This window comes from Propithecus coquereli, unplaced genomic scaffold (assembly GCF_000956105.1).
Source record: "Propithecus coquereli isolate 6110/MARCELLA unplaced genomic scaffold, Pcoq_1.0 Scaffold165, whole genome shotgun sequence".
In the NCBI taxonomy this organism is placed as follows: Eukaryota; Metazoa; Chordata; class Mammalia; order Primates; family Indriidae; genus Propithecus; species Propithecus coquereli.
Genome location: NW_012141080.1, coordinates 4,175,076 through 4,202,788, shown reverse-complemented (window position 1 = coordinate 4,202,788; position 27,713 = coordinate 4,175,076). Strand labels below are relative to the sequence as shown.

The following is a 27,713-nucleotide window of genomic DNA, read 5'->3' as shown; positions in this document are numbered from 1 at the left end:
AAGCTACTATTTCCCAAGCATGCTGTTTTTCCCAGCATTGGCAAATAGGGATAGGGAGAGGAAGCTAACGTGTATTGAGTGCTTAGTGTGCCAGACATGATGCTGAGTGCTTTGGTACCGTCTTCTTGTAAACAACATCCACACATCTTGCAAGACTTCACTCAAGCATCACCTTCTGGCCGGGTGCGGTGGCTCATACCTGTAATCCTAGCGCTCTGGGAGGCCGAGGCGGGTGGATTGCTCAAGGTCAGGAGTTCGAGACCAGCCTGAGCAAGAGCGAGACCCCCGTCTCTACTAAAAATAGAAAGAAATTATCTGGACAACTAAAAATATATATATATAGAAAAAATTAGCCGGGCATGGTGGTGCATGCCTGTAGTCCCAGCTACTCAGAAGGCTGAGGCAGGAGGATCACTTGAGCCCAAGAATTTGAGGTTGCTGTGCGCTAGGCTGAAGCCACGGCACTCTAGCCCAGGCAACAGAGTGAGACTCTGTCTCAAAAAAAAAAAAAAAAGAAAAAGAAAAAGGAAAAAAGCATCATCTTCTTTGTGTCCACTTTCTTCACTGTCCCCTTCCTTTGCAAAGTCGATCCCTCCCTACTTTGCCCTCTGTTATGCCCTCTAACATTGCTTCTTTGAAGCTATGTCGTATATCTCCATGTTCATTTCTGCTCTTCCTCTAGACCTGCCTGGTAGCCACTGGTCACAGGTGCTACCGAACATTTAAATGTGTCTAGCCAAAGTGGAGATGTGTTGTAAGTATAAAATACACACCAGATTTTGGAGTCTTAGTATGAAAAATAGAATGTAAACTATCTCATTAACAATCTTTATGTCGACTATATGTTGAAATGATAACATTCTATATACTCTGGGTTAAATAAAATATATTAAAATTAAACTTCTTTGTTTTTCTTTACTCGATTAATGTGACTACTAGAAAATTTCTTTGTACATTGCTCACATTATATTTCTATTGGACAACACAGTTCTAGACTATGGATTCTTGAGGCAGGATCTGTTTTATTTTCTATTTCTTTCTCTTCCTAGGACCTGGAACAGGGTCCTGCAGGCAGCAAATGTTCATGTGTTGAACAAACATGTGGTATTGTGTCATGCAGAGCCCTAGATTTTTCTGGTCCCAATGAAGAAGAAGAGAACTGAAATTTGGCAGGAAGATCCCAATGAACTGACACATGCTGGTGAGGTGGCAAGGCATGTTGGCTGTCTCCTCTGAGCAGAAACTCCACTCCCAAGCGAAGAGACCAGTTAATAGAACAAAATGCCAAAAAGAAAGAGGTGGTGTGAGGTAATGGGATAGCTGGAGTGGTGAGTGGTTGCTAAGACTGGAACATAGTTTCTGGAAAGCCTCAAAAGCTTTCCTCTTTGACTTCAGAATAAAAATTAAGTTCTCGAGACAAGTTATGGTAGGAGCTGTGGGTCCTGCTTCTGTCTCCCCTTGCTGCCCCCGTACAGACCAATGGCTCCTTGTGGCTCCCTGTCTGAGGCCATTGTCTGGCCACAGCAATGTGCTTGGTTCACACAAGGAGCAAGACAGGAGTGGCAGGGAATCGGAACACGTGTTGGGAGTAGCCCTCAACCAATGATGCATGGGGACTGATGGATAAACATGACCGCCTCCTCACCCTTCAAGCGGGACGATTCTGGTCATGCCTACCGTCTCTTACAGTGGTGATCTGCTCACTACACACCTTGAGTTGGCTTCTTCCCTCTCCCATCTTACTCCCAAGCTGTGCTTCTTGAGATCGCCTCCTCAACAGGAGGTACGTTCAAATTCTTGTTGCAATGTCTGATTCTGGAGGAACCAAACCAGAGCAAGGGGAAGTCAAGGCATTTGCTATCTGACCACTTTGGGACTCTTCTCTCTCCTCCCATGAAACCTTGCGCTTACCCTCAGAAATCTACACACCCAGACTTGCAGTTCACATCATTGCACTGCTTCATTCCTCCTTTCCTTGGACACTCAGGACGATCAGCTTGGCATTCCGAGACCCCCACACCTGGCACCAACTTCCCATTGTGCCTTTCTCCTGCTCCACCCCATCTGTACAATCTCGTATTTCATCTACATGGTTCTACTACTCTCAGTTTCTCAAATGTCAATGCGTCCTTCAAAATTTCTCACCTCCTTGTTCTTACACAAATGTTCCTTATACCCCAGTGGCTTTTGAAACCCTCACTTCCATAACTACCTAACCTCCTCCAAAATGCTAAAAATAATTTTGTTTCCAACTGCTAGTAGACCTCCTTCCTCATTCTCAGAGTTATAAGTGAAGATGTAGATTTTTTGTTTTTGAGACAGAATCTTGCTCTTTCACCCTGGCTAGAGTGCAGTGGAGTCATCATAGCTCACTGCAACCTCCATTTCCTGGGCTCAAGCAATCCTCCTGCCTCAGCCTCCCAAGTAGCTGGAACTACAGGTGCCCACCACCACGTCTGGCTAATTTTTTTCTATTTTTAGTAGAGATGGGGTCTCGCTTTTGCTTGGGCTGGTCTTGAACTCCTGAGCTCAAGCAATCCTCCCACCTTGGCCTCCCAGGAAGATGTGGATTTCACGTTGTTTTTTTTTTTTTTTTCTTTTTGTTCTGTTTCTTTCTGTATTGGTACATATTAAATAGGTTTACATATACATGTGTGTTTTTTTTTTTTAATTTTAGTTTAGATTCCAGTTTTCATTGGTGGGCTATGTTCAAATGTGACAGTGCACCAACACTGGCTAGGTGCAGCCATGGGATTTATACAGAGAACATGAGCATTAAATAAGAATATATGAGGAAATCCTCCGTCCAATGACTTTATAAGCATTTCACTGACAATGTGACTACCTTTTCTACTGTGTCAATTCAAGTTTGTACGTCTGGTATTCTAGAGACATGGGCCCTAGCTGGATTTTGTTGGCTTGCTGCTGAGAAATATGGTAACACACAGTACAGCTTCCCCAATCATGAATTCCTCTTTCACAAAACCCTCGCCCTCAGAGATTTACTTTTGTGTATCTCTTTGATAACTTTGAAGATTTTAGATCATAAGAATGGAAATTGTTGAGATGTGTGTGTGTGTGTTTTAAAATCAGCACTTCACCAAATACTTGATTAGAGAGCCAGAAGAAAAAAACATGCTTCTTGGCGTGCATGTTATTTGCTACAAAGCAAAACAAATCTACAAGCATATCCTTGAAATCAGAGTCCCTAAAGAATTTCAAGTGAGCAAGGGATGATAGCTTGAAATGCGTTGTATTTTACCCTTATTTAAGATGCGAGGCTGCACGATAGGGTGGTTAAGCGCGTGGGTTCTGGCGGCGAAGGCATGGCTTGAAATCGGTGAGAGCTGGCTCCGTCTCTTACTAGCTGTGTGACCTTAGGCAAGTGCAAAAGCTCCCTGTGCTCAGCCTTGTCACCTGTATGATAACAATGGACCTTACCTCTTAGGGCTGTGGGGAATGAATATACATCTGGTTCTTTTAGCAGTGTCTAGTAGGCGACTAATAAATGTTTGCCTTTATAATCATTGTTTTATTATTATTATTATCTATATCATCATTATCATCCTCATCACTATTATTACATGATACTTTTAATAGTTCTTTCATCTAGTGGTTTTACTTTCTAGCTTGAGAGAACCTGAATGTCTTTTTAAAGGCTTTTCTCATCTTGGTTCCTGTGTGGTCTTTGGTTTCTCACCTGGGGATACTCCTAGCAAGTTTTTAACCTTTCCTTTTCCAGTTACCTGTTCCTTGCATAGTGATCGTCAGGCTGCTTATCAAACAACGATTTATGTGGAGTGACAGAAACCAGGCGAGGGTTTGCTATGCTGAATACTTTATTTATATTTTTATGTAAACATAATTCGCTTTGTAGGCACAATATAACAAAAGCTCTAAAGCCACAAAGACATTAGACAATGTTTCAGTTCATTCCAATCAAGCTTAAATTACAGAGAAGCCTTCACAGTTCCTTTAAGGCAAACCAAGATGTTCTTTACGCTTCCTTCAGAAAAACAAAAATGAAAACAATCAAGAGACGGGAAAGAGGGTGCTTAAAATGAGAGCACATTAAACAGTTCATTTTAATATTTTATTTCCCCACCCCCCATTCTTGATGGCAGAAATTGATCTTATTGGTCAAGCTCTAGTTTTCTCATTCTGTGTTCTGAGGAGAGGAAAAGGTTTTCTTTAACCAACTGGATTCACCTTGCTAGTTAAAAAGAAAAACAAAAAAACAGATTTGGGGAGGAATGACTTTTCATGCTTCTCCTCTGGACATCATACAGGCTGTCTGGATTCTGGATGTAGTTGCGTTCCCGGTCCCCTGGGAGCCAGTGGCTCTCTGCTCCTCCAGCCCTAGAAAATGCCATTTCTGCCCAACTTACTAGAAACCACTGGAATAGTGGTTCTCCTTAGGACCTCCTTTTCAGAGTGGTTATGGGACAAACACGACCAATAATATGGCACTTGGCAAAGGTAACAGGGGAATAAACACCCCATTATCTCTCTAGATGGTCCAGAACTGGAAGATTGGGGAGTCCTGGGGCAGGAAGAGAAGGTGGTGTTGGCGTCCTCTTTTGACATACTCTGATCCCTTGGCTAGTCAGATGACAGCACCCTTTCTTGTCTCCGTATTTTACATGTACATTCACAATGAGGAGAAACTCCGTTCAGATAAATATTTGGTATAAATAAGTCATCATCACAAACTTAGGATAGGAAAAAAGAACATGAAGCATGGGGTGACATCTGTTACAAAGGGACTTTGGAAATCACACAGGTGATTGCAGAGATGCATTCTTCCCCACCGCCTGCGGGGGAAGAGTTGGGTCCACCTGAAGGCTTATTGGTGGGGAAATTGGGCAATGTAGGAATCCTCTGATGTTTTCCAGAACACAAGGAAAGTTGGAGTGCTAATGGCATGGGCTCCTTGTGTTTCCATCTTGGTTTGTGAGAGATGGAGTTAACCCTTTTGGCCAAGAGGAATGAATGAGGATATCCCTTTGAAAGACTTTGAGGCTCTTTCTCTTCCTCAGGGGTAACTGTGTTCACCTCTCAAGTCTGGTCCAATGGCATGGAGATGGGAGTGGGGTTTTTAAGAGCTGAGCAGCTGGAAAATTGAATAAGGTGTGCAAGCCAGTAGCTTGGTCCCTGGTTTCCAGAGAGCAGGGGCCCTGCAGAGTCTACACCACGGTTTTGTGTGTCAGAGGGGAGGAACTACACATTTGGCATCAGATGCTGAACATCAACCTTCTGTATCACTAGAGTTCGTTACATGTTGGAACATGCTTTGGCAAAAAGAAGGATACTCATTGATTTTTCCAAATACAGTCTGCAAGGGAACTCTTCCTTGGAGGGAGTCCACGGTAAGGGTGGCTACTTACTACCAGGAATCGAAAATAGCAAAATTGGTAATACTGATGGCAAGTGTGTGCAAACACAAGCAAGTCCCAGTCATGACTTCTGAATTAGTCCCATATGTGGTAAGTCTTCTTAAAGTTAAAATAAATATGGTTGGGGGAAGGATTCTGCTCATGAGACATGGTTTTGGAGAATCTCTGTGGCTGGTCCTCAAACTCATGCCGTTGACTCATCTTCCACCCTGGAAGAGCCATACCTGCCTCCCTGCGTTTATGGATAAGAACCAACAAAAGGGTCAAACACCAGAGGGGTAGAGGAGGGGGGCTCAAACCTTTTGACTGCAGTTGCCTCTTCAACAAAGAGAGAAAAATTACTATTTGGAGAATTTCTCAATTTATGGGCTCATGAAAACATCTCCTGGCCTACCCTCTTTCTGCCAGCCCAATTGGCAAGTGCTCTTCTGAGGCACAGGTGGCTGGCGCAAAAAGTGTCATTGGCCTGAAGAATCCTAGGACCTGGACGGTGCTCTGTGATAGCACCTTTCAATGCAAACTTGTCTCTGCCCGTGTCTGGTTCCTCAGGCATTGTGCCTTTGGGCCTGTATTAATTTTCAAGGCTGTTCTAGAACTGTTTGAGAAGGACCCACAGGTGGGTGGTTTTGATACAGGGGAGAGGGAGAGTGTAATACACAGATGGGGTCGGGACATAATACTGCATGGAATGGGATTGGCACTTAATTTCAAAAAACAACAGTGATCAACAGCTTTTTAGCTCAGCTGACAGCAGACAAACACGACACGCACTGGACTATAGCATTTGTTCACTGGGGCACAGAAGAGTTTTCTCAGCCAGGCCCTCTTCTTCCAAACCATCCTTGGCATTCTCCTGACCAGGTCCTGGATTACTGGATGAAGGGCATCCGCTCCTTGTTCTCGCTGTCTCCCTCGTGGTCCTCCTCCTCTTCCCCTGCCTCGCTTGTCTCTGTGCTGTCGTTGGCCATCTGAAATTCAGCAGAGGACACAGGCGATGGCTCTGCAACCCGCCCCCTGCCTTCTCTGAGCACCTGAGCCCCGTGATGTCTTGGGGGCTAGTGCTAGGGTTGCTTGCTTCCCCAGAAGGCCATGTGGGATTTGCTGTTCTAAGTTGGGCACCCCAAGAAGCAGACTCTGAGATAAAGATTTGAGTGCAAGTATTTGGAATTTGGGAGATGACCCCAGGAAGCACTAGGAGTGAGGAAGTGAGATAGAAAAGGCCAGGACTCTGATACTGGGGCATGTTCATTAATAGGTTCCTGCATGGGCAGCTGGACTCAGTCCTGCTGGGGACCTCTGGGAGATCGTGAAGGACACGCCTCACAGTCGCCCCTCCTGTGGGGGGGGGTGAGGCAGCCCTGGGGTGTGGCTAAGCGCTGCTCTCAGGGGAGACGGGTTATCTCCCTGGCATTCTGTGCATAACCCAGGCATGCGCTGGTGGCCAGAGCTGGCTCTTAGGCAGAAAGGGGCAGGAGCCCACAAGAGGAAGCCCACTGAGGGCATCCACTGCACAGACCGACCAGGGTCCAAGTCTTGGCGCTGTCACTTACTCAGAGTAGAAACAACAACATTAACAAACATGTTTATTTACTTTGCTGTCTATCTCCCCAACTGGAATACAGTTTCTGGGAGGACAGACACTTTGGCTCCTTTTCTTTGTTTAATCACTAGTTATGACCTCCCCTTTGAGCCTTCGTTTCCTCCACCATTACAATGGGGACAAACCCACCTGCCTTATAAAGCTGTTATAAGAATCAAGTGAAAGAAAATGAAATAACGTACATAATGCATCTGGCAAAGGGCTAAGCACGTGACGGAGGCTCAGAGGGTGCTAGTCCTATCTGTTACCACCCCTCTTTGTGAACCGTGTCTCGGATCCCTTTTCTGTTCTTAGCTCCTGGTCTAGGGGGGTTGACTTTGAGGCCCAGCTCTTCCCAACCTGAGTCCCTGCCTGCCCTCACTGCTTATTTTACCAACAGGAATTTGGCCCCCGAATCTCAGCTCACCCCATGGCGTTTTACCTGGTGCCGGACCTCCCCTCTCTCCCACTGCACATTCAGTGTCTTCTTCCTGGGATGCCACCCTGCCACCCCCTCTTCCTAGTTAATGCCTATGTTTCCATTAGAGCTCAGTCTACTTCCTCGAGGAAGCTTTTCCAGATCTTTCTAACTGGAACGATCCTCCTATCATGAGCTTTCATGGCCCAAATACCTCTTCTTTGCAGCACTGGTCAACACCGCAGTGTCCCATTCGGATGTGCGGCTTGTTGACCACGTCCATCTGCCCCCACTGAGCTGTAGACACCGTGGGGAAGGACCAGGTCTCTATGGTTTCCTTCCCTGCAACTAGGTACCTGTGCAAGTAATACTTCTAGAATGATGAATAAATAACCACGAGAACTTTCCCTTAGTGGCACATATTACAAATTCACCCTGTGCCAGGTGACTCACACACATTACCCCTTTTAGTCTTCTCAATGATGCTGTAAAATAGTAGCCACGGTAGTAATTATTGCTGTTAGTTCTGTTCCACAGCAGTGGAAAGGGAGACTCTGAGGTGATGTAACCACAGAAGCTGTAGGGACAGCAGGGTCAGTAGCCTGTAGAAGAGGCCACCCTCATTCTCTGGGGCACTGGTCAGATGGCCAGGACTAGGGCAGGACTGCCCTCTGACATTGTGGGGTCTGGAGGCAGGAGGTCTGTCTCTGCTGTGACCCCATGACATATCCTAGGACAAGCCCCGGCTCTGCACTGGCCTGGACTCATTCAAAGGAGGCCTTGTGCAAGAGAGACTCCACTCCTGGTGACCCCAGGAAATCCACTTGGGGAGCTGTCAGCAGCAATCGACTTCCCCTGCCTGTGCTGCCCACATGCCTTGCAGCCCGGATAGCTCCTAGAGGAGCGGTGTGTGTCTTGCAGCATGTCTGGCTGGGCAGACACAGGACAGAGTGAGGCCAGCAGGAGGAGGTGCCTTTGCAGGCCCCTCTGTCCCCTCCACCGCCAACAGCTGCTGCATGGAGAGCCACATATCCTGCCAGCCTGGACCTTAAACTGTCTTCTTCTTCCTCAGGTGCTAACCCTAGAAATGACCTCATTGGATGCATCCCGGAATGTGCAATGCCCTCCACTTAGCCTGAGTACGTGCTCCCTCTCCTTCAAGTCTGGTCCTTCATCTAGATGGGCTATGGCCTCTTCCCCACCCCACTGATGCTCCTTTGGAGCATCTTAGTGTCCACTGTCTCTTCATCTCTTAAGTCCAGGAGTAAAAGCCTTCAGGAGGTTCACAAACAAGGACAGTGACATATGCCAAGGCAGGTCCTGAACTCTTCCCCTGAAAGGTGGGCTTTTCAGCACCTGCTCTGATGAGAATCCCCACCTGGTCACACAGACCCTTCCTATCAGCCCGAGGACCCGACAGCATCTCATGACTGATGGAGACAGGCAGCGCCTCAGGGGGTGTCTTCAAACTATTCTGCTTGAAAGCAACAAGCTGTCCAGGACGCCCCTGGAGCCTGTCTGCCTTCTACTGATGGTCACATGTTTATAGGCTACAATGTAGGTGCACAGGAGACCCTGGATCCCAGCCCCCTTCTCCTCCCTAACCTCCTCCCCTCATCTGCCTTCCAATAGTCCTAGAACTTAGTAAGCATCTAATAAACTATTTCCATATTGTTATCAGTCACTTAAACATTATAAAATGCCCTCTCGTTAAGTTGTCCTTCATTGAGTGAAATAGCTGTCATACCTAAACTACATTATAGTTACAAAAGCCACAGAAATAGTTTTAAAAATTCACACTTTGGACTAAAATATATAAGAAATTTTAGTTCTTTCTCTTTTATGAAGGACCGATGCAACTCCAAGACTCAACGTGTGTGTAAACAAACAAAAAACCCTTCCCAAGTATTTTCTTTGTTAAACATTACCTGGAACTTAGCATGTACCAGACAATGCTTTGCGAAGGTTGTTCTAGCTGACTTGTGAGAACCTATTAATCTCCAATTTACAGACAGGGGCACCAAAGCTGGAGTGGCCAAGTGACTTGCCCAGGTCACAAATGGGGGCTGTGAGCTGGGCTTTGAATCCAGGTGACCTGACAGTCTGTGCATTGACCATTACGCTCCATAGCCCCTCCTCAAGCAGCCCTTGCGAGAGCAGATGGGCTGTGAGTTTGCTAGACTCCTGGTGGTATCCCCTGGACGTAAGGGTTTTATATTGGTAAAAGGAAACAAAATCAATGGAGTCACCAGGGAACATCTCAGAGGCAGTTCACATCATTCTCTTAGGAACGTGAATGTGAATTTATTGGAATTTACCAGGAATTTCTCCAACTTGTGGCAGCCAAGAGATGGCACCTGCAATAAACAGATTTATCGCTTCTAGCCTTTTCTGTCTGTGCCTTCGGATTGCTGTTAAAGTGCTCTCGCCAAAGCATTTGCCTTTTCTTCTTAGCATTCATCTCGGTTTGTGATTAATCCCTCATTTGTGCAGTCATTTGATCACACCTGGTCCCCTTCGCTGGCTCACAAGCTACCTGTATTTCCTTCCCCCCAACCTGTGCCTGCACCTGATAGACCCTTGGTACACCTCTTGTGTTGAATTGGACAGGTTCCTCTTCTGTCCACTCACCAGTGGAGTTGGGGTCTTTTCTACATCCAGAATTAACTTGCCGATGTTCCCTCGGTCGTGGATCCGCTGCATGGCCTCCTTCACCTGAGAGACAAGATGAGAAACAGCAACTCTGGTTAGGTGAGATGTAACCTGTGTGAGAAGAGGGCCTGGAAACGCAAACCGTCGAGCGCCCACAAGAGGGCGCTGCGGTTTGAGTTTAAACCGGCGATGCTCGTTGGGCGATGGGGCTCAGATAAACTCTGGTTGTGCCATTCACACGCTCTGATCTTGTGCAAACGTCTCCCGGGGTCTAAAAAATGAGGATGATAGCTCTTGAAATAGGTAGATGAAAATTTCTTAAAAGAAGGGTGGAGGTTCTTTCGAGTTCCAAGAGAGACATGCTGCAGGGTGGCAAGGTGTATTAGATTAAGTTTTGACCAATAAAAGTATTTTTCGAAGGTCATCTGTCCCATGCTTACTTAAGTGTTATTTTAACTCTGATTCATAGTTTGGCTAAACTGACCCATTACCAGGACTGAACTGCATCCAGGAAAATTCCCACGATTCCTGGTTGTTGGTTAGGAAACTTTGTCTCCACCTAAGTGGCGTTCCCTTGGACCAGTATTTTCCCTAGAAAAGAGGACCTATTGTTTCCTTTCAAATGTGTGTGTGTGTGTGGGAGGGGGGCTTGTTAGACCGATGGATGTTCCCTGAGACCCTCTGAAAAAGCAACAGTGTGACATAATCTGATGTATGTTTTGAGCATCACATTTTGTTGCTGTGTGGAATTCGACATATAGGGGTGCAAGAGGATGAAATGAGATGTAGAAAGGGCAACAGAGATCCCAGAACGTGGCACAGGTGTGCCCTCCACATCTTAGTGAAATCTAAAGGGAAACACAACATCTCTTGATTAAGGGGCGGAGGGAAGAGTTGCAATAGATCTAGCCTATTTTTCCTGAAGTCTCAAATTTTAAAATATTTTCCTTTATTCATTCAGTCCACAAATAATTCATTAAATGTTGCTTCTAGGTTAGTGGTATGGTTAAAAAAATTAAAAAGTAAAATACGGTGCCTGCCTTTGAGGAACTCAACCTGTGGCTGATGGAGCACTGTTGGCTTATATAAAAATCAAAGCCTTCCACTCATTTGGATAAGAACTTGACAGTGTCATTAAAATGTCTGTATTCTAAATTGCTTTTCTAGAACTTTATCCTAAAGACATAATTCAAATTACAGGGAAAAAGCTTACTACACAAAAGACACTCAATCACGGCATTGCTTTTTATGGTAAAACACTGAGGCAACTTATATGTCCCGGAGTTAAGAGGATGGTTAAGTAAATTATGGCCCTTGCATTTATCTACTGAATGGAAATGCTATGCAGTTGGTAATGAATATAAAGACATATACAGCTAATTATAAACACTACACAGCAGGAGTAAATGCTTTTGTAATATTGTTAAATGAGAAAACTGACACACACATTTTTATTTACATCTTCATAAAAACACCAATATTCTAAAAGAATTAGAAAGAAATATGGATATACAATTAAACATCACGAAGGGAAATGGGTGCCCTTTAACATTAGTATCCAAATATTGTTATTTGGTAACATGCTATCAAATCAACATTTAATATAAATTAAATGTATCTTTCAATGCAGTCTTTGGATAACCTGGCATTGGTCACAATTGACCTCTGTTTTATAGACAGATAATGCCATATGATTGTTAAATTTTATGACCCTGCTACATAATCAGTAGATTCCTTCTATTTTGGTGGTGAGCATTGCTTTTCAAATGGCTTTCACATTTGGCCGTGACAACAGTACTACTCACTGAGAATCTTTATGCAGTAGCAGCCAGCTTCTAGAGTGGCTTTCAGTGATTCCCAACCATCTGGTACTCATGCCCATGTGTAATCTCCTCCCCCTGAGTGTGGGCTGGACCTAGTGACTTGCTTCTAACCAACAGAATGCAGCAAAAGTGATGGTTAATCACTTCCAAAATTAGGTTATAAAAGACTGTGACTTCCATCTTGCGCTGTCTCTCTTTGTCTGACTCCTCTCACTTCCTCACTCTGATAACACAAGCTGTGGTGTTGTGGGCTGCCCTTTGGAGAGGCCCATGTGGCAACGAACTGAGGGCAGACTCCTGCCAACAATCAGTGAGCAACTGATACCCTTCGTCCAGAAGCCTGTGAGGAACTGAATCCTGACAACAAACACTGAGAGAGCTTAGAAAGAGATCTCCCCAGTTGAGCCTTTATATGAGACCACAGCCCCAGCTGACACCTTGATTACAGCCTTGTGACAGCCAAAGGACCCAATTAAGCCATACCCAGATTCCTCATGGCACAGAAACTGAGATCATAAATGCTATTTTAAGCCACTAAATTTTGGGGATAAATGCAGTAATAGATAGCTAATATATTCTCACCTTACACATGTAATTCTTTCCTTGCAAGAGATATATTATACCCATTTTACAGATAAATACTGTGATGTTTAAACGTATTAGCAACTTGCCTAAAGATTACATGGTTATCAGTGACAGAATTGTCATTCCTTCAGGGATGCCAGACTTCAAAACCACTGCTTTTCCCAATTCTGCCCGGACTGTGCTGTCTCATTTGATCCTCAAAGGTAGAGGAAAGTGGTAGGTAATGTTTCACATGATGTCTCCCCAGAACCCAGTTGTTTATCACCCTGGCAGGTCATTAAGCATCTGAAAGCTCCTTGGAGATTAGGAATAATTTTTTAGCTGATTTTTCAATAAGACAGATCCCAGGGAAACTGAAAAGTTGTTTTCTCACCAGTTAAAGCTTATCGTGATGCTAGGAAAAAGCCCCCTGCAGGGCTGCTGCTGATCTGCGTACTTTCCCGACATTTCTTTCTGAAATGAACTGACTCCTTGAAGTCTCCCTATGTGCAGGCTGGATAAAGGATTAGGAGCATTTCCAATAGACCATTTAAGTAGCCTGACCCCCAGTCATGCCGCTGGAATCTCTCTCCTCTTCTTTGGCTGCTCTTGGAAATGGGAAAGAGCCCTTTCGATGATAACTTCAAAGGAAAGAAACTACCATTTTTTGATCAATTATTTTTCAATCCACAATGGGGGGCATTTGACATATGTTGCTTCATTTTATCCAGACACCAAACCTCTCAGCTGAGCATTTGCACCAGTTTCACAGATGAAAAGCCCAGTGATGAAATATCCAAGGGGTAATTACCTCTGGCTGTCACCTGAAAGACGGTGGGAACCACGTGGGAATTGAGAGGACCCCTTCCCCTTTTCAGGACGCTGGACAAGACCCAGGACAGGACTCTGCTCTCTACACCCCAAGGCTGCCCTCTAATAACACCATGGCAGTGTAAAGCTTGCAAAAAGAAGCATTGCTCCCAAGTTACCTGTTTGTAAGTGGAGGTGCTCTGGGGGGGGTGACAGCACCCAGAAGATGGTGGTGACAGGCTCCAGAAAGCTCAGAAGCACATGGGAGATGTTTCCCTTGTGGCTGCCAGAGATTTTTTTTTTAAAGCACTCTTCTGCTGAAAACCTTTTCCCATTGTATTCGAGATAAAAGTCTAGCAGACCTGCATTGCCTAATCCCACAGTCACTAGTCGGTGTGGTCACCGAGCACTTGAAATGTGGCTAGTACAAATTGCCATGTGCTGTCATGTAAAATACACACCAGACTTCAAAGACTTAACCATAAAAAAGAATGCAAAATATCTCAGTAAGCATTGTTGACATTTATTACATGTCGAAAGAACATTTTAAATACATGGAGCTAAATAAAACATTACTAAAATTAATTTCCTGTGCTTTTTTGAACGTGGCTACTAGCAGATTTAAACCTCTGCATGTGGCTCGCATCCTAATTCTGTTGGACAGCACTGGGCTAGCCGTTTCAGGAGCTGATGTCTGTGGCCTTTTCTGGCTTCTTTTCTTTCCTTCACCTCTTTTCTCCCCTCGTTCCCGACACTCAGGATGGATCTGAAGCTCACGGGGCTCTCAGGATGTCCTGGTCCCCTTCCTGGAGTGCCCTGGTCCCGAGCTGACTTGGATTTGTCTTGCGGCTGTTGACTTAGATATGACTCTTGCAGGCATTTGCTCTGTGCCTGCCACCTGTGACCCTCACGGTCTGGCCCAAGCACCTCTCCTCCGGGCACCCTCAGCACCGCAGTCCGGCCAGTGACGTCAACCCTACCGCAGGCTTCTAAGTTACACATCAGCCTCTTCTCTGCGTTGCTAGTCCATAAACCAGCGCCGTCTAGCAGAAATACAAAGCGAACCATGAATGTGGCTAAAGTTTTTCTAATCAGCCACATTAAGAAATGTAAAAAGAAACTGATGAAATTAATTTTGATGATATATTTTATTTAACCAAATATTTCCAAAAATATTATTTCAATGTATACTCAATATAATGAAATATTAAGGAGATATTTTACATTCCTTTTTTTTTTAGACTAAATTTTTGGAATCCAGGGTGTGTTTTACACTGACAGCATGTCTCACGGCAGATGAGCCATACTGCACGTGGCCCGTGGCCACCATATTGGGGACTGTAGCTCTACGAGGGCAGGACGATGGTGTCTGTTTCAGAGTCCCCGGTGCAAAAACAGTCCGGTACGTGACAGCCTCCTGAGTGAATGAATGAGTGAGTGAGCAAATGAATGAGCAAATGGATATGCGGAGCAAGTGAGACACCAGGTGGCTGAGCCTCACCCAGAGGTTTTTGACCTGTTCACTCCACCTCCCGGGGCCTCTGGCCTGGGCAGCTGTCTCTGGGCAGCCTGCTCAGTGTGCCCTGGGTGGCCCAGTGGAGTTGGTTTGTAATCAGGGCCGTGGTCCACCACTCCCAGTCTGAGACAGCACTGCCAGCTGCGTGGCTGGCCAGTTCTGGCCTCGGCAGCCGGGTGTTCCAGGGCTGGGATGCTGGCCGTACTCAGGCCATCTCCGAAGGAGCTGGTTTCCCATCCAGACAGTGGAGAAAGGAAATCTGAGTCATGTCATTCGAACACCCAAGATGCCAAGATCCTGAGCACAGGGGCCAGCTGGACCTTTTCGGACACTCCTGGTTTCTGACAGGACACCTTGATGCCACCCCAAGTGGGTGGAGGCAGGAGGCAGAGGGGATGTCACAGAGCTGAATCCCAGGCTCTGCTCTGACGCATTCGTGCCATTGTAACAAATCGCTTATCTCTCTGCAGCTCACCTTCCTTATATGTTACATGACAAGAGCTATACTGGCCATTCATTCACTCATTCAGTCATTCAGCAGTGCTGAAACCCTGTGCCAGGAGCTGGGTGAAGCACATGTAGCCTGTCTGTCCTTAGGGAATCACAGTTACCCTCATTAAATAGGCTCATCATAAGAAAAAGAATTTCACAACTTAAAAAAATGTGCTATGAAGGGAATGAACAGTGTTCCACGACGGGGAATAAATGGTGGGGTGGGGGAGGGACATGCTTAACCAGGATCCCTGGGAAGGGCAGTGGTAGACAGAATGACCCCACCCCACACCCCGAAGATGTCCACACCCCAAACCCTGGAACCCGTGAGTCTGTTACCAGACACGGCAAAAGGGACTTTGCATGTGATTATGAAGGGTCTTGAGGGGGGAGGTCATCCTGGGCTGTCTAGGTGGGCCCAGTGGAATCACAAGGGTCTCATAAAAGGAGGCAGGAGGGTCAGAATCACAGAGATGGCGATGGGACAAGGGAAGTTGAATTTAGAGCGACGGTCTTGCTGGGAAGGCCACAATCAAGAAACACCGGTGGCCTCTGGAGGCTGCAAAAGGCAAGGAAATAAATTCTCCCCTGAGCCTCTACGAGGAGCACAGCCTTGCCAACACCTTGATTTTGGATTTCTGGTCTCCAGAACTGTAAGATAATACATTTATGCTGCTTAAGCCATTACGTTTGTGGTCACTTGTTACAGCAGCAGCAGGAAATCGATACAGGCAAGTTTAAGACCTAAAGGGCGAGAAGGAGCAGCCGTGGGAAGACCTGCATGGTGGTGACTCAGGGGGAGGGAAGGGCGCGTGTGCTGGCCCCAGGTGGGCCTGAGTCCCAGGTGGGTTCTCTAACAGGAGGAGGCCGGGGTGCTAGGATGCGGAGAGCAAGGGCAGGTGCACGGGAAGGTGGGGGCTGGATCCCGGAGGCTGGAGGTGGAAAAGGTAGAACTTGCACAGACCTTGAAGCCACGAACCCACCTCTACCTGCACCACGGAAGGCCCTTTTGTAGACTTTCAATTTTGCTCTTAAGGTCTCCATATATTGCTGAGATTTCCTCTTTACTGGTGACAGAGCTGCCGCTGATTGCTTCAAACCATTTCTGTGCTGGGAAATGTCACGGAAGCGTGAACACAGTTTCCCTGTGACTTCACCAACATTCCCATATTTACCAATTGCGTGCGATTCCTGGGAGGACACGGGCCTGCGCTGTGGAGCCACGGGGGTCTCTGTGGGAATCCAGACTCCCTAAATCACTAGCTGTGTGACCTTGGGCAGTTCACCCAACCTCTCTGTGGCACTCGCTTTTTTTTCTTGCAAAGGGGAGGTGAGGTTTTGCATCAATTTCCTATTACTGTGGTAACAAATTACGACTAAGGTAGTGGCTCAACGCACAAATGTATTATCTTTCAGTTCAGAAGTCTGAAAGGGGTTAAAATCAGGGTGCCGGCACAACTGCATCCCTTTCTACACTTCCCTCCAGGGGGAGAATTCATTTTCTTGAAGAAAGAAATTCATTTCTGGAAGAAGCCCCCTGCGTTCCTGCGCTTGTATGTCCCCTCTGCCATCTTCCAAGCCAGCAGGGGAGCATCTTCCAATCTCTCTCTGACTCTGACACCTGGTGATGACGTTCAACGCACCGGATAATCCAGGATAATCTCCCCATCTCAAAATCCCTCCCTTAATCTCATGTGCAACATCTTTTTTGCTATGTGAGGTAAGAGGTTCAGGGGATGAGGATGTGGTGCTTTGGGGGCCGTTGTTCTGCCTGTTGTAGGTTTATTTATACTCACCTAACAGAAGGGTAATGAAGATTGGGGAGGATGCCCATTAGCACTTGGCACAGTCACCGCCTATCCTAGAAATTCTTTACAAGAAAACTTGAGTTCCCAGCGCCCTCTACTGGATTTCTGAGAGATGTACATCCTCCTCCCCTAGAGCCCTAAAATTCTTGATAGCATCATCCCACCCACAACTTGCATAAGGCCAAGTAATAAGAGTGGACTCTGACTAGGTTCTGTCTGACTCCAAAGTCCAGAGGAGAGGTTCTACTCTGAGGCCTAGGCACTTCTTAGCTGACCCCACTCTGGCCTTCCTCTGCCTGCACCCCTACCTATGGGGTGAGAATTCTGTGGGTTCCAAAGGGACAGCCATCCAAAGCCAAGAGCCTTCCCCCAACACACACACTTCTAGACCATGCTCCGGGTTCCTGGGTTTCCAGAATTCTCTGCTCAACTGGCTTCAAGACTTCATGGGGACTTTCCCTCACTATGTGAGTGAGACCTCCCCCGGTGGTGCAGGTGGGGTGGGGAGAGAAAGGGGTCAACTGTGTGCTCCCACCTCCATCCCTAAAATATAGGTGGGAGACTAGGACAGGCCCAGGTAGTTGAGTGCCAGGAGTAGAGCGAGGTGAGAGAGTGAGGAGGTGAACAGATCGGAGGGAGGAAGGCGACAGGTGGCCCTGGATCCTGGGTCGTGGTGATTTAGAGAGGGCAGACTCAGCGAGGGGGGCGGGGGCAGGAGCCAGATCACAGTGCACTGTGGAGAACACTCCTTTGCAGACATCCCGGACCTCCTGTCTCCTACTTCTTTGCTCTTCTGTGAATAGACTCACAGCCAACCGCGACCCTTGCTCCCAAGCCCATCCTCTTTGCAAACTGCCCCAGCTGCTTCCCTTAAGGTTAAGGACAGCCCACAGCACAGAGGCTGCAGCATCCTAACAGAGGCTCTCCAAATAATTTATTTAAAAACAGTTCACTCCATGTAGCTAGACTCATTAATGCAGAGTTCCTGGTATTTTTATTTAGCCCCAATGGATTGCAACCCATCAGAGCTGATCTTGTGCCATTGGTTCATGCTCTCAATGAAGTCTGCCGGCGTTTAAGACTCAGAGATGGCTCCATAGGGAAATGTAATTGGCTCGCCCCATGTAAGCAGAGGAGCAGTAATTCTCACCATACTTATGTCTGTCTGCAGCAGAACTGGGAGAGGTGGGGTTCCTGGAAGCCTCCTGCAGGGTTGAGGAGGGCTCAGGGGTGCAAACTTGGGGTCCTGCTTATTCTTAAGGGTGGCTCCCCTCATCCATTCTCTGGCCTCTCCATTCATTCCCCTGTGGACTGTATCTACTGGGCATTTTGTCCCATGGCTTCCAGTTGGATTTGGCCAATGAGAGATCCTGGCAGGAGCTCAGAATGCAGGAGGAGGGAGAGTGAAGGTATCTCCTCCTTCATCCCTGCCTTGAGACTGACACTATGTCTGCCTCTTCACTGTTACAGCTCCTGCAACATTGCAGCTTTCTCTCTGGAATCTGATGATGATTTTTCTTCCCCATGCCTCTTCAGGCCCAGGGTGGGGAATACCTTCTTACTGTTGCTAGTTTCTGGGCATCTCAACATCCCTATTGGTTGCCTTAACCCCAAAGTCTTTAAAACCCCAGCTAAGTGTGCTGCTTATTTCCTGCCAGAACACTGGCTTATACATGTGGCCACAGTGTTTTTTTTTTTTTTTTATTTCAACAAACATATTGAGCACATTGTACCAGACATTAAGCCCTAGGGAGAGGACAGTGAACAAACAGAACACCTACAAGATCCCCTGCTCTAGTGAAACTTATAGTCTACAGAGGCACGGGCTTAATCAAAGAATGACTCACACAAATGCAAAACTGCCACTTGATAATTGCCAAGATGGTGTCATGAGATTGTGGACAGGGGATTTGACCTGGTTGGGAAGATTAGGGAGAGTGTCTCTGCAGAAGTGATAATCGAGATGGGATTTAAAGGATGAAGAGGATTTAGCTGTGGCTAGAGGGGAGAGAGGACCATCTCAAGTGGGGGGAGCAGAATGTGGAAGGAGAGAATGGAAAAAGGACAGTGGTCTCAGGGATGAAAGAGCAAAAGTGAATGTGGGGCAAGATTCTGGAAATGTAGATTGGGGCCCCTGGCACTTCAATTCAAAGAGTTTCCAAGGATGCGACTGCCCACACCAGATCATACAAATCTAGAATATCCTCTCATCTCCACTCACCTACCTGAGTGGTTAACTTTTTCACACTTGGGCAATGAGGGTTAATAATGCTCAATCTTTGTTTGGGGTCGCATTTAGTGCTTCGTAATATTCGATTTCCTTTTGAATGGTGTGAAAGGCACAAAGTCATTAGGGTACAAATGACACCACTTAATAACCACAGCGCTCAGCTTGTGCTATGAACAGTAATAAGCGTAGCCAGCTAAAATAGGAAAAAAAAATCAAGATGAATAATTCCATGGATCACTGTGCCTATTAGATGATAAATTAAAAGCTTTGAAAAGAAGAAATGAGTAATACTATAATTAAGAAGCACATCTACCAAAGTCATCTGTGAAATATTACTCGTATTAGCGATGCCCATCTTTGGGAGGGATTGATTGTTTAAAATCCAACGTGGGTGTTTCAATGTAACACATAGCATTGCAAGTAGGCTTAGAATCTGGAATTTCTGGGCTCTGCCAAGTAACTTCTGAGTGAGCCCCAAGATTTTGACCTAGATGTTAGAGTCGCTGGAAAAGTGAAATGTCAGTAATCATGGATTGAGAGAAAAAATTCAGACACTCAACTCTGGGATCATTAGCAGGAACACTGGCTTAGAAGAGGCGAGAGATGTTCTGAGAGTGAGGAAGAAAGAAAGGCACAAAGCCAGGCAGTGTCACCTGGATGGAGTCGCTGGTCCTTTTGTCCTGCGCGCTTGGATGACACTGACTCTCTTGATACATCATGGTCATACATGGTTCAAATGAATGAAGCATTGAACCCAAAGCCAGAACGTTCTGTAGAAATCTGCCTAATCCTCAATCAAACTGAGCTATATGTTCTTGTCCTATTGTATTTTGAACTAAAGCAAAAGATGAGAAAAAGATCTTGTGAATTGCCTCCAGTGTTTGTGTTATTACCAATGTTCCAGCCAGACGTGGTGGCTCACGCCTGTAATCCTAGCACTCTGGGAGGCCGAGGTGGGTGGATTGTTTGAGCTCAGGAGTTCGAGACCAGCCTGAGCAAGAGCAAGACTCTGTCTCTGCTATAAAATAGAAAGAAATTAGCCAAACAACTAAAAGTAGAAAAAATTAGCTGGGCATGGTGGCTCATGCCTGTAGTCCCAGCTACTCGGGAGGCTGAGGCAGGAGGATCGCTTGAGCCCAGGAATTTGAGGTTGCTGTGAGCTAGGCTGATGCCACGGCACTCTGGCCCAGGCAAGGGAGTGAGACTCTGTCTCAAAAGAAAAAAAAAACAATGTTCCGCAATGTTGGATCTGGGTGGTTGAATAGAACTGAAGTGGACACTCTGTGGATGCTGATTCCAAGGTGTGAGTGAGAACTGGGGAGGAGGATAGAAAGGATTGTGAGATGCTTCCTCTTCTTTGGTCTCTCAGGAGGACCTGCAGAAATACATCTGTTGCACAATCAAAAAAGATGTTTGAAGTGTGAAGAGGAGGAAGGAATTTGTTTGGAATGGGAGAAGGAGGAAAACTAGAGAAAGCTATCAAGAAGAAGTAACTTTTAGTCTGGGACTTGAAGGTCAAGTAGAAGTTTATCACCCAGCCAAAGAGAAGGACATATAAATGATCTAAGGAAATACTGCTCTACTTAAAGAAGAGGGGTTAGAATAACAACCTGAGCTCCTGCTGCTCCTGAAATTCCACATGGCAAGGGTAGAACTTACAACGTATATTTTAACTGGTTCTTGCTTTGAATCTTTTAGCAAAACCTTCAAATCAGGGATAGAAACACTGTATTTGTGGTTGGGAGACTCTCATTCTTTACTAATGATGTAACTACCTTGCTTCCAGGTAACACTGGTTTTATTTATTCACAGAATGATAACGACATCATTTCATAATGCCATAGGGTTTTTACCTGGAATCGTTGAACATGAGAGTTTATGGGAAAGGGTTAAAACTGTAAGGGGTCCAAAGACCCATCAAAGCCTTGAAAGTTCCCAAGTGGGGAGCCATCTTTGAAAGGGGTGACAGCCTGACCTGATAACATTTTATAAAGTACAGTTTAGAAGGCACAGGTGACCATTCCTTAGGCTTGGAGAAAAAGGGCTGGTTTGCAAGGATATGGGGCATTTTTAGCATTAAGGGAATTGAGGTATGCTGACTATATCATTGAATGTAACTGTCATCTAGACAAATGCTAGGGTGACTGGACTGCAAAATCAGAGGTGCCAACAGAGGCAGAGTCTACATCTGGGATAAGCTGTCTGGAAACTGTGGAGTGGTCTAAAGAAGAGAGTGGAAATAAAAGAGTGATTCCGTTTGCGTAAGGAGCATTTGCAACCAAAGTGCGACTGTAGAAAGATGGTTCTCCCACACTTCGACTAAAGGGGAGTATCTACTGGATCCTCCCACTTAGGGAGGAGGGCTGGGAGGAGCTATCGTCTCTGGCTGAGAAATGTAGGAATATGAGAGTCGCCACCTACCCGTAGGTTGTACTGGGAGAAGGTGAGAGTCTCAAGGAAAGAGCTGAACCCAAAAGCCAGCTAAATGTAAAGGAAAAGGCAGAGGTGGTGAATCCATGGGATGGCAGAAGATGTTGCTCATCATCATCACAGCAGCTGACATGTGACAAGTGCTCACCAGGGGCTGTCACTGAGCAAAGCATCCTATATGCATAATCTCATTTCATTGCATCAACCTGAAGAGACAAGTGGGAGTTTGTCAGGCTGTCACTCCGGGTACATAAAAATTTTCACCTCTTTTCTTCTTGCATCTCTGTTGCTCATGGAGTAGAGTCGAGATCAGAATGAGGTTCAGTGAGGTTAAGCGAGGCTTGCCCAAGGTTAGACAGTGGCATATGGAGAATCCTGGCTTCAAACCCAGCTCCACACAACTTGATACAGCTTGATGCATGGTTGCCAGGATGAGACAGAGGGTTGGAAAGCCGGGGAGAGGGAAGCAGAGGGAGAGAGGAAGGAAGGATGTAGAATGCTGAGTACCACATCACAGGGCCAGTAATGTGTTATTTCCTCCATACTTTTAGATGCATCTTCCTCGTTCCTGGATTATTAGACTTATTCCATTCTCTCTTGAAAAGTTTCTGAACGTAGAAACTATTGGCATGTTGGGTCAGATAATTCCTTCTTGTGGCGGCTGTCTGGCATGCGTATTCCAGAATGTTTAGCGGCATCCTTGGTCTCTACCCGCTAGATGCCAGTAGCACTCACCATTTGTGATGAACAAAAATGTTTCCAGGCATTGCCAAATGTCCATTGGGGGATAAATCACTTCTAGTTAAGAACTACAATATTATGAGAACTTTTCCCCCATTTCCATCCCTCCCATTGGTCTGTGGATTCTTGAAGGGCAGACCTGCCTCATCTCATTACCCACATAACACCCTGGACAGGGACCTACCCACAGGAGATTTGGTGCTGCTCGATTCCCAGGAATGGGAGAGTGTGTGGTACACGGCTCCACAGGTGCTCACTGACAGAAGAACACAATATTGCTCTCTGACTTCAAAATGCTCATTGGTTACACTGGATTTTCTAATATATGGATTGAAGACTGCTTGTGTGGATATTACACATGCTCCTTTAAAAAAGTGACACGTTGGCCTCACCCTAGACCTACTTGTTGAGACTGGACAGGTAGCCCACTCCTGGTGATTCTCGGGCGCTGACATTTATCGAATAGGGTTTACTTTCCCCAGTGTATGTTGTTATCTGCTTTATTGAAGATCAGTCTGTTGTAGCTACATGGTTTTATTTCTGGATTCTCTGTTCTGTTCTACTGGTCTGTGTCTCAACTTTTATACCAGCACCATGCTGTTTTGGTGACTATAGCCTTGTGGTACAATTTTAAGTCTGATAATGTGATGCTTCCAGATTTGATCTTTTCGCTTAAGATTGCTTTGGTTATTCAGGCTCTTTTTCGATTCCAAATGAAGCATAGAATCAATTTTTCTAGGTTTGTGAAATATGACATTGATATTTTAATAGGGATTACGTTGAATCTGTAAATCATTCTGGGCAGTATAAAACAAGGATACATTCTGAGGTTCAGGGAAGAAAACGATTTTGAGGGAACACTATCCAACCCAGTACAGGTAGTAATAGCCTTTAAAGTTTGTTTTCTTCTTATTTTTAATTTTTGTTTTGTATTTTAAAACCCTTTCTAAATTATAAAACACAGCTACACAAAAAAAAATACATAGAAGAAGAATTTTGCCAACCACCCCCAAATCCTGTTTGTGTATCGCATGCTAATCTCAGCTCCTTCCCCTCCCCCAAATATCACTATCCTGACTTTTAGAGTGATCATTACCTTGCATTTCTCTAGTTTTCACCCCATTATGCATCCCTAGGCATCATAGTTTTGTCAGGCCCATTAAAAAAAATTATACCACACACACACACACACACACACACACACACACACAGACTCATACATACCTTTAAGCCCTTTTAAATCTACAAGTTTTCCTTCCATTTTGCTGTTGTTCCCTGCAAGTTCTATTGACAAGCTCGGGTTGTTGAGCTCTGTGGAGTTTCCCACTGTCTGAATTTTGTGGGAGCTGGGATGCCAGTGCAGTCCAACGTATCCCCCATTCCCTGTATTTCCTCCGAGTGGTTGCGAGGTTAGACCAGACTAATATATTCCCTTTGCCAAGACCTTGGGACCTGCTGTGTCCTCACTGGAGGGGATACACAGTGCCGGCTGACCCTCTTTCCAGGACAGCAACTTAATGTCCAGATCTATTAATTTATTGAGGGCTGTAAAACAGTGATATTCGAACACCCTGTATTCATTTATTAGCTTCTATAATTTTATGAGGAGACAATTCCCTTCATCCATTATTTGATTACGAGTGACAAACAGTTCATACTGGAAAGAAAGGATAAATAACTGATTCTTTTCTTACATTTACCAGTAAAATCTGATTTTTAAAAGAAGGAAAATTAAAGCAATGGCATAAAGCTTCATGAGTAAAAGATTCACTAATTTAATAGTTACTATTTCTTATTTGATATTTAAAAGCAAAATATTGGGGCAAAATGTCCATCAAGATTAGGATGGTTAATGGTATTACAGAATATACCTGTGAAATCACCACTTTTCATTTCTTATTAACATGATAAGCAGAAAAAGTAATTATACCTTCAGTGTGATATCTATGAAAAATACATATTAATACAAATAGTAGGTTGTATCAACCTTACAGCCTTGGCTACATCTGAGTGTTGGGGTTAAGGCTAGTTTTCCTTTTCTCCATTGTACTTTTTCTGTGTTTTAAAAAATTTCCACAATGAGCACTTGTTCGTTGTATAATAAGTTATTAAAAGTGAATGTGAGGAAACCACCAACTTTACTTTGATCACCACAGCAGTGGATTGAGGTTACAGAGCTGGGGTAACGGAAAGCCTGGGGGGCAGTGTAGTCTGGAATCTTCCATAGGGAGATGTGTCAGTAACTCTAAAAGAAAACCGACAGCCAGCTACATAAGAGAAGACACACGTTTCACAAAAGGCAGAACGAGCATCGCCTTGGCATGATCAACGGCCTCACTCACACGCCACGTCTCTTCTGTAGGATGCCCACCAGGGGATGCCCCATCAGTATGTAGAGATAGTGAGTCTAAGAAGAAGCTCATTATCTCCCTCTGCCTCCCCTTCCTCTGACTTACTCTCTCCAGGGACCAGAATCTAAACTTGACCTTCAATTGCAGAAGCACATCCCCCGTCCGTCAGGGGTCTTGGCTCTCACCGTCCTTGTGAGTCTCCACTCTCTGCCACTGCCCCACCCAAGGCCCCATCATCTCTGGCACGATTCTTTTTCTAGCCTCCTATTTGGTCTCTGAGCTTCTAGCTTGTCCATGCTCCAATCTGCCCCCATTCCACTGCCAGGGTCATGATTACTGATAGACACAGTCTTATGTCTTTTGTGTCCCAAGTGCTTGGGACTGTGCTGTGAAGCCAGCAATTATGATGATAATGATAGTGAATCTGATGGCTGACACTGACCACTTAGCAGATGGGCTGGGCACCTGCTAAGTGTCAAGTGTTTTCCAAGGAATAGTCCATTTGCTCCTCCTTATAACCCTATGATGGACCTACCACAATTATTCTCATTTTACATGCATAGAAAACAAGCATTAGGGAGGTTAATTAACCTACCTAAGGTCATAGACAGAGTAGGTAGAAGAGGTAGGATTTCAACCTAGACTGTTTATGAAATATATTTAGATGAAATAACATTATGTCTTATTAAACACCCCAGCAAAATAATGGGAAGGAAAGACAACAAAGGAATCAAAATTGGCCAAATGTCAATCATTGTGGAAACTGGGTGCTGGGTACTGCTGGAAGAGGTGTCAGTATCCTATTATCACTGCTTTTGAATAAAAGTTTATAAAATGTGAACTTTGACCTTTCTTCCCCAAACAACAACTATAATATTCCAAATTCTGAACCATGACACAACATTGCTAATAACACAGTATATGTTTGGTGATGATGTTGCAAATGAGGGGTTTGGGCTCCTTAGAAGTTTTATGCTAGAGAAGTTCAAAGTGTTATTCCCATCTCCCCAGAAAGAGGAATATATCCTTCCAACCAAAGAACCCATCTTTGTGAGGGCAATAACTTCCACCCACTATGTGCCAGGTAGCATGCAGAGATGAACACAAGCGGTCCCGCCCTGCAGAAGTCCCCAGGCTAGGAGAGGAGGGGAGGTGGCCGTGGGGACCACACAGTGTGGGAAGAGCTATACCCAAGGTATGACTGAGGTGGCGTGTGAGCGCAGGGCAGGAAATGACTCAATTTAGAGAAATGGCATTTGGGTTGGGTTTTGAAGAGGAGGGAGGCATTTTTCAGGAAGAGAAACTGTGTACACAGGCAAGAGAACAGGATCCTGAAAGGCAATGCGTGGCTCTTTCGGGGAACTGGGTTAGTGAGGGTGGCACTATATGCCCTGGACACTGTGTGCTGAGCTACATCAGCTGCGCTCTCTTCCAGGAGTAGTAGGGAGTTGTTAGTGGTCTTTTCTTGGACATAATCAGAGGTGTGAAGAAGACAGCCTGAGAACAATGTCAGCAGGTGGGCACCAGATGAAGAGAAACTGGGGGACCAAGGACAGTTGGGAAGTAGGGATGCCGCCGAGGTGGAATTGGCAAGACTCGAGGTGGGATATTGAAACATGCTGTCAAAGCCCACTTCATCTTTGAGGTCAGTTGAGGTTGCTTGGAAGTCAAGTAATTCCCCAAAGGGCAGAGGGATTCCCTCAAAGGACCTATGCAAGGAGAGATGAGATCGGAGGTGATTTGATTTATCTTCCTCCATTTTAATTAATGCTGGAAACAGATGGTCTTGCTAGCACTGGAATCTTCCTAATGTTCCCTCTGTCAGTATCTGTGTGACTTTAAACTCTAATTTTTAATTATCTCTGCTCATTTGCAGAGGGATGGGGGGGAAATAGAAAAGAGCTCCCCTTTTCTTTCCTGTATCTCTCCCGCTTGCCTGTCAGCTGAGGTTTTTCCTCTAAGCAGCAAGGAATACCTATTAGCCTTGAGCCTGTGTTGCCATGGTAATGAGAAAAAACAGGCTCTCTCTATACGAAATAAAAGTAAGTGGCTGAGGGAAGTGTTGTCTTCCAGCAACTTTGCATTCCTGCTCAGAGGCAACCGGGCAATGTATTGGGAAAGGGTGGCCAGATTTCAGCCGCTCTTGTTCCCAGCTGGGGTTCCCTGGGTGGTCAAACTGGAATGACCCCAAGGGGTGGCTTTCAGACTGTAGTCAGATCCTTGCAGTCAGGAAGAAGGAAGGCTCTGGGAAGTCCCCACCACAGACAAAGAGTTTGGTAGAAGTTGGGGAGGTAGGTGGCAATTCACACACATGAAGAAACTGAAGTTATATCCACAACGAGCAGTGTTGGAAATGTTTGCAGAGTCTTTAAAAGGTCTTCAAAACACCTTGCAAAGTCTTTAAAATTCTCCAACCCAGTTAATTCTATTTCTGATAATGTATCCCAAAGAAACAATCCTCCATCGGGAATTATTTTTTTAAAAGCTTTATATCCAAAATGTTTGTTGCAGCTATACCAATAAAAAATCAAAAAGTAACTTAGATGTCCAGGAACAATGTCACCCAGGGAGGTGGTTGAGTGAGCTCTGTTACAGCCGCTTTGTTTGAATATTATGTAACCATTATAGTTTAAAATGCTTATAAGAATGTACAAGAGGAAAAAAGCAGTCCACAAATCTTTTATACAGCGTAATTACAATTTCTAAAAAATGTCAAGTCCCTAAGCAAAAAAAGGCAAAAACAAACGCCTGTATGTGTAAAAAGAAAACACTGGAAGAAAAAATAATGAAATATCCACAAGGGTTATTGCTGGGGATAGGAATATAGGTGATTCCTTTCTTTAATTTTTCTTTCTTTGAAGGGGCATATTTTAAAATGTGTCTATTACGCATGTGTTACTTTT

At 45.3% G+C, this 27,713-nt stretch overlaps 1 protein-coding gene across 1 annotated transcript in view; it reads right to left on the bottom strand.

Annotated features, from left to right (window-relative positions):
• Positions 1 to 6,033: 6,033 nt before the first annotated feature.
• The window catches only part of VAT1L (vesicle amine transport 1-like), a 133,645-nt gene continuing 111,965 nt past the window's right edge, over positions 6,034 to 27,713 (bottom strand). The window contains exons 8-9 of the mRNA XM_012641529.1: positions 10,025 to 10,108; positions 6,034 to 6,364 (exon numbers count right to left, since the gene is read on the bottom strand). Coding sequence (XP_012496983.1) covers positions 6,266 to 6,364; positions 10,025 to 10,108 — 183 coding nt within the window. The 3' untranslated portion in view covers positions 6,034 to 6,265. The remainder of the gene's footprint in view (positions 6,365 to 10,024; positions 10,109 to 27,713) is intronic.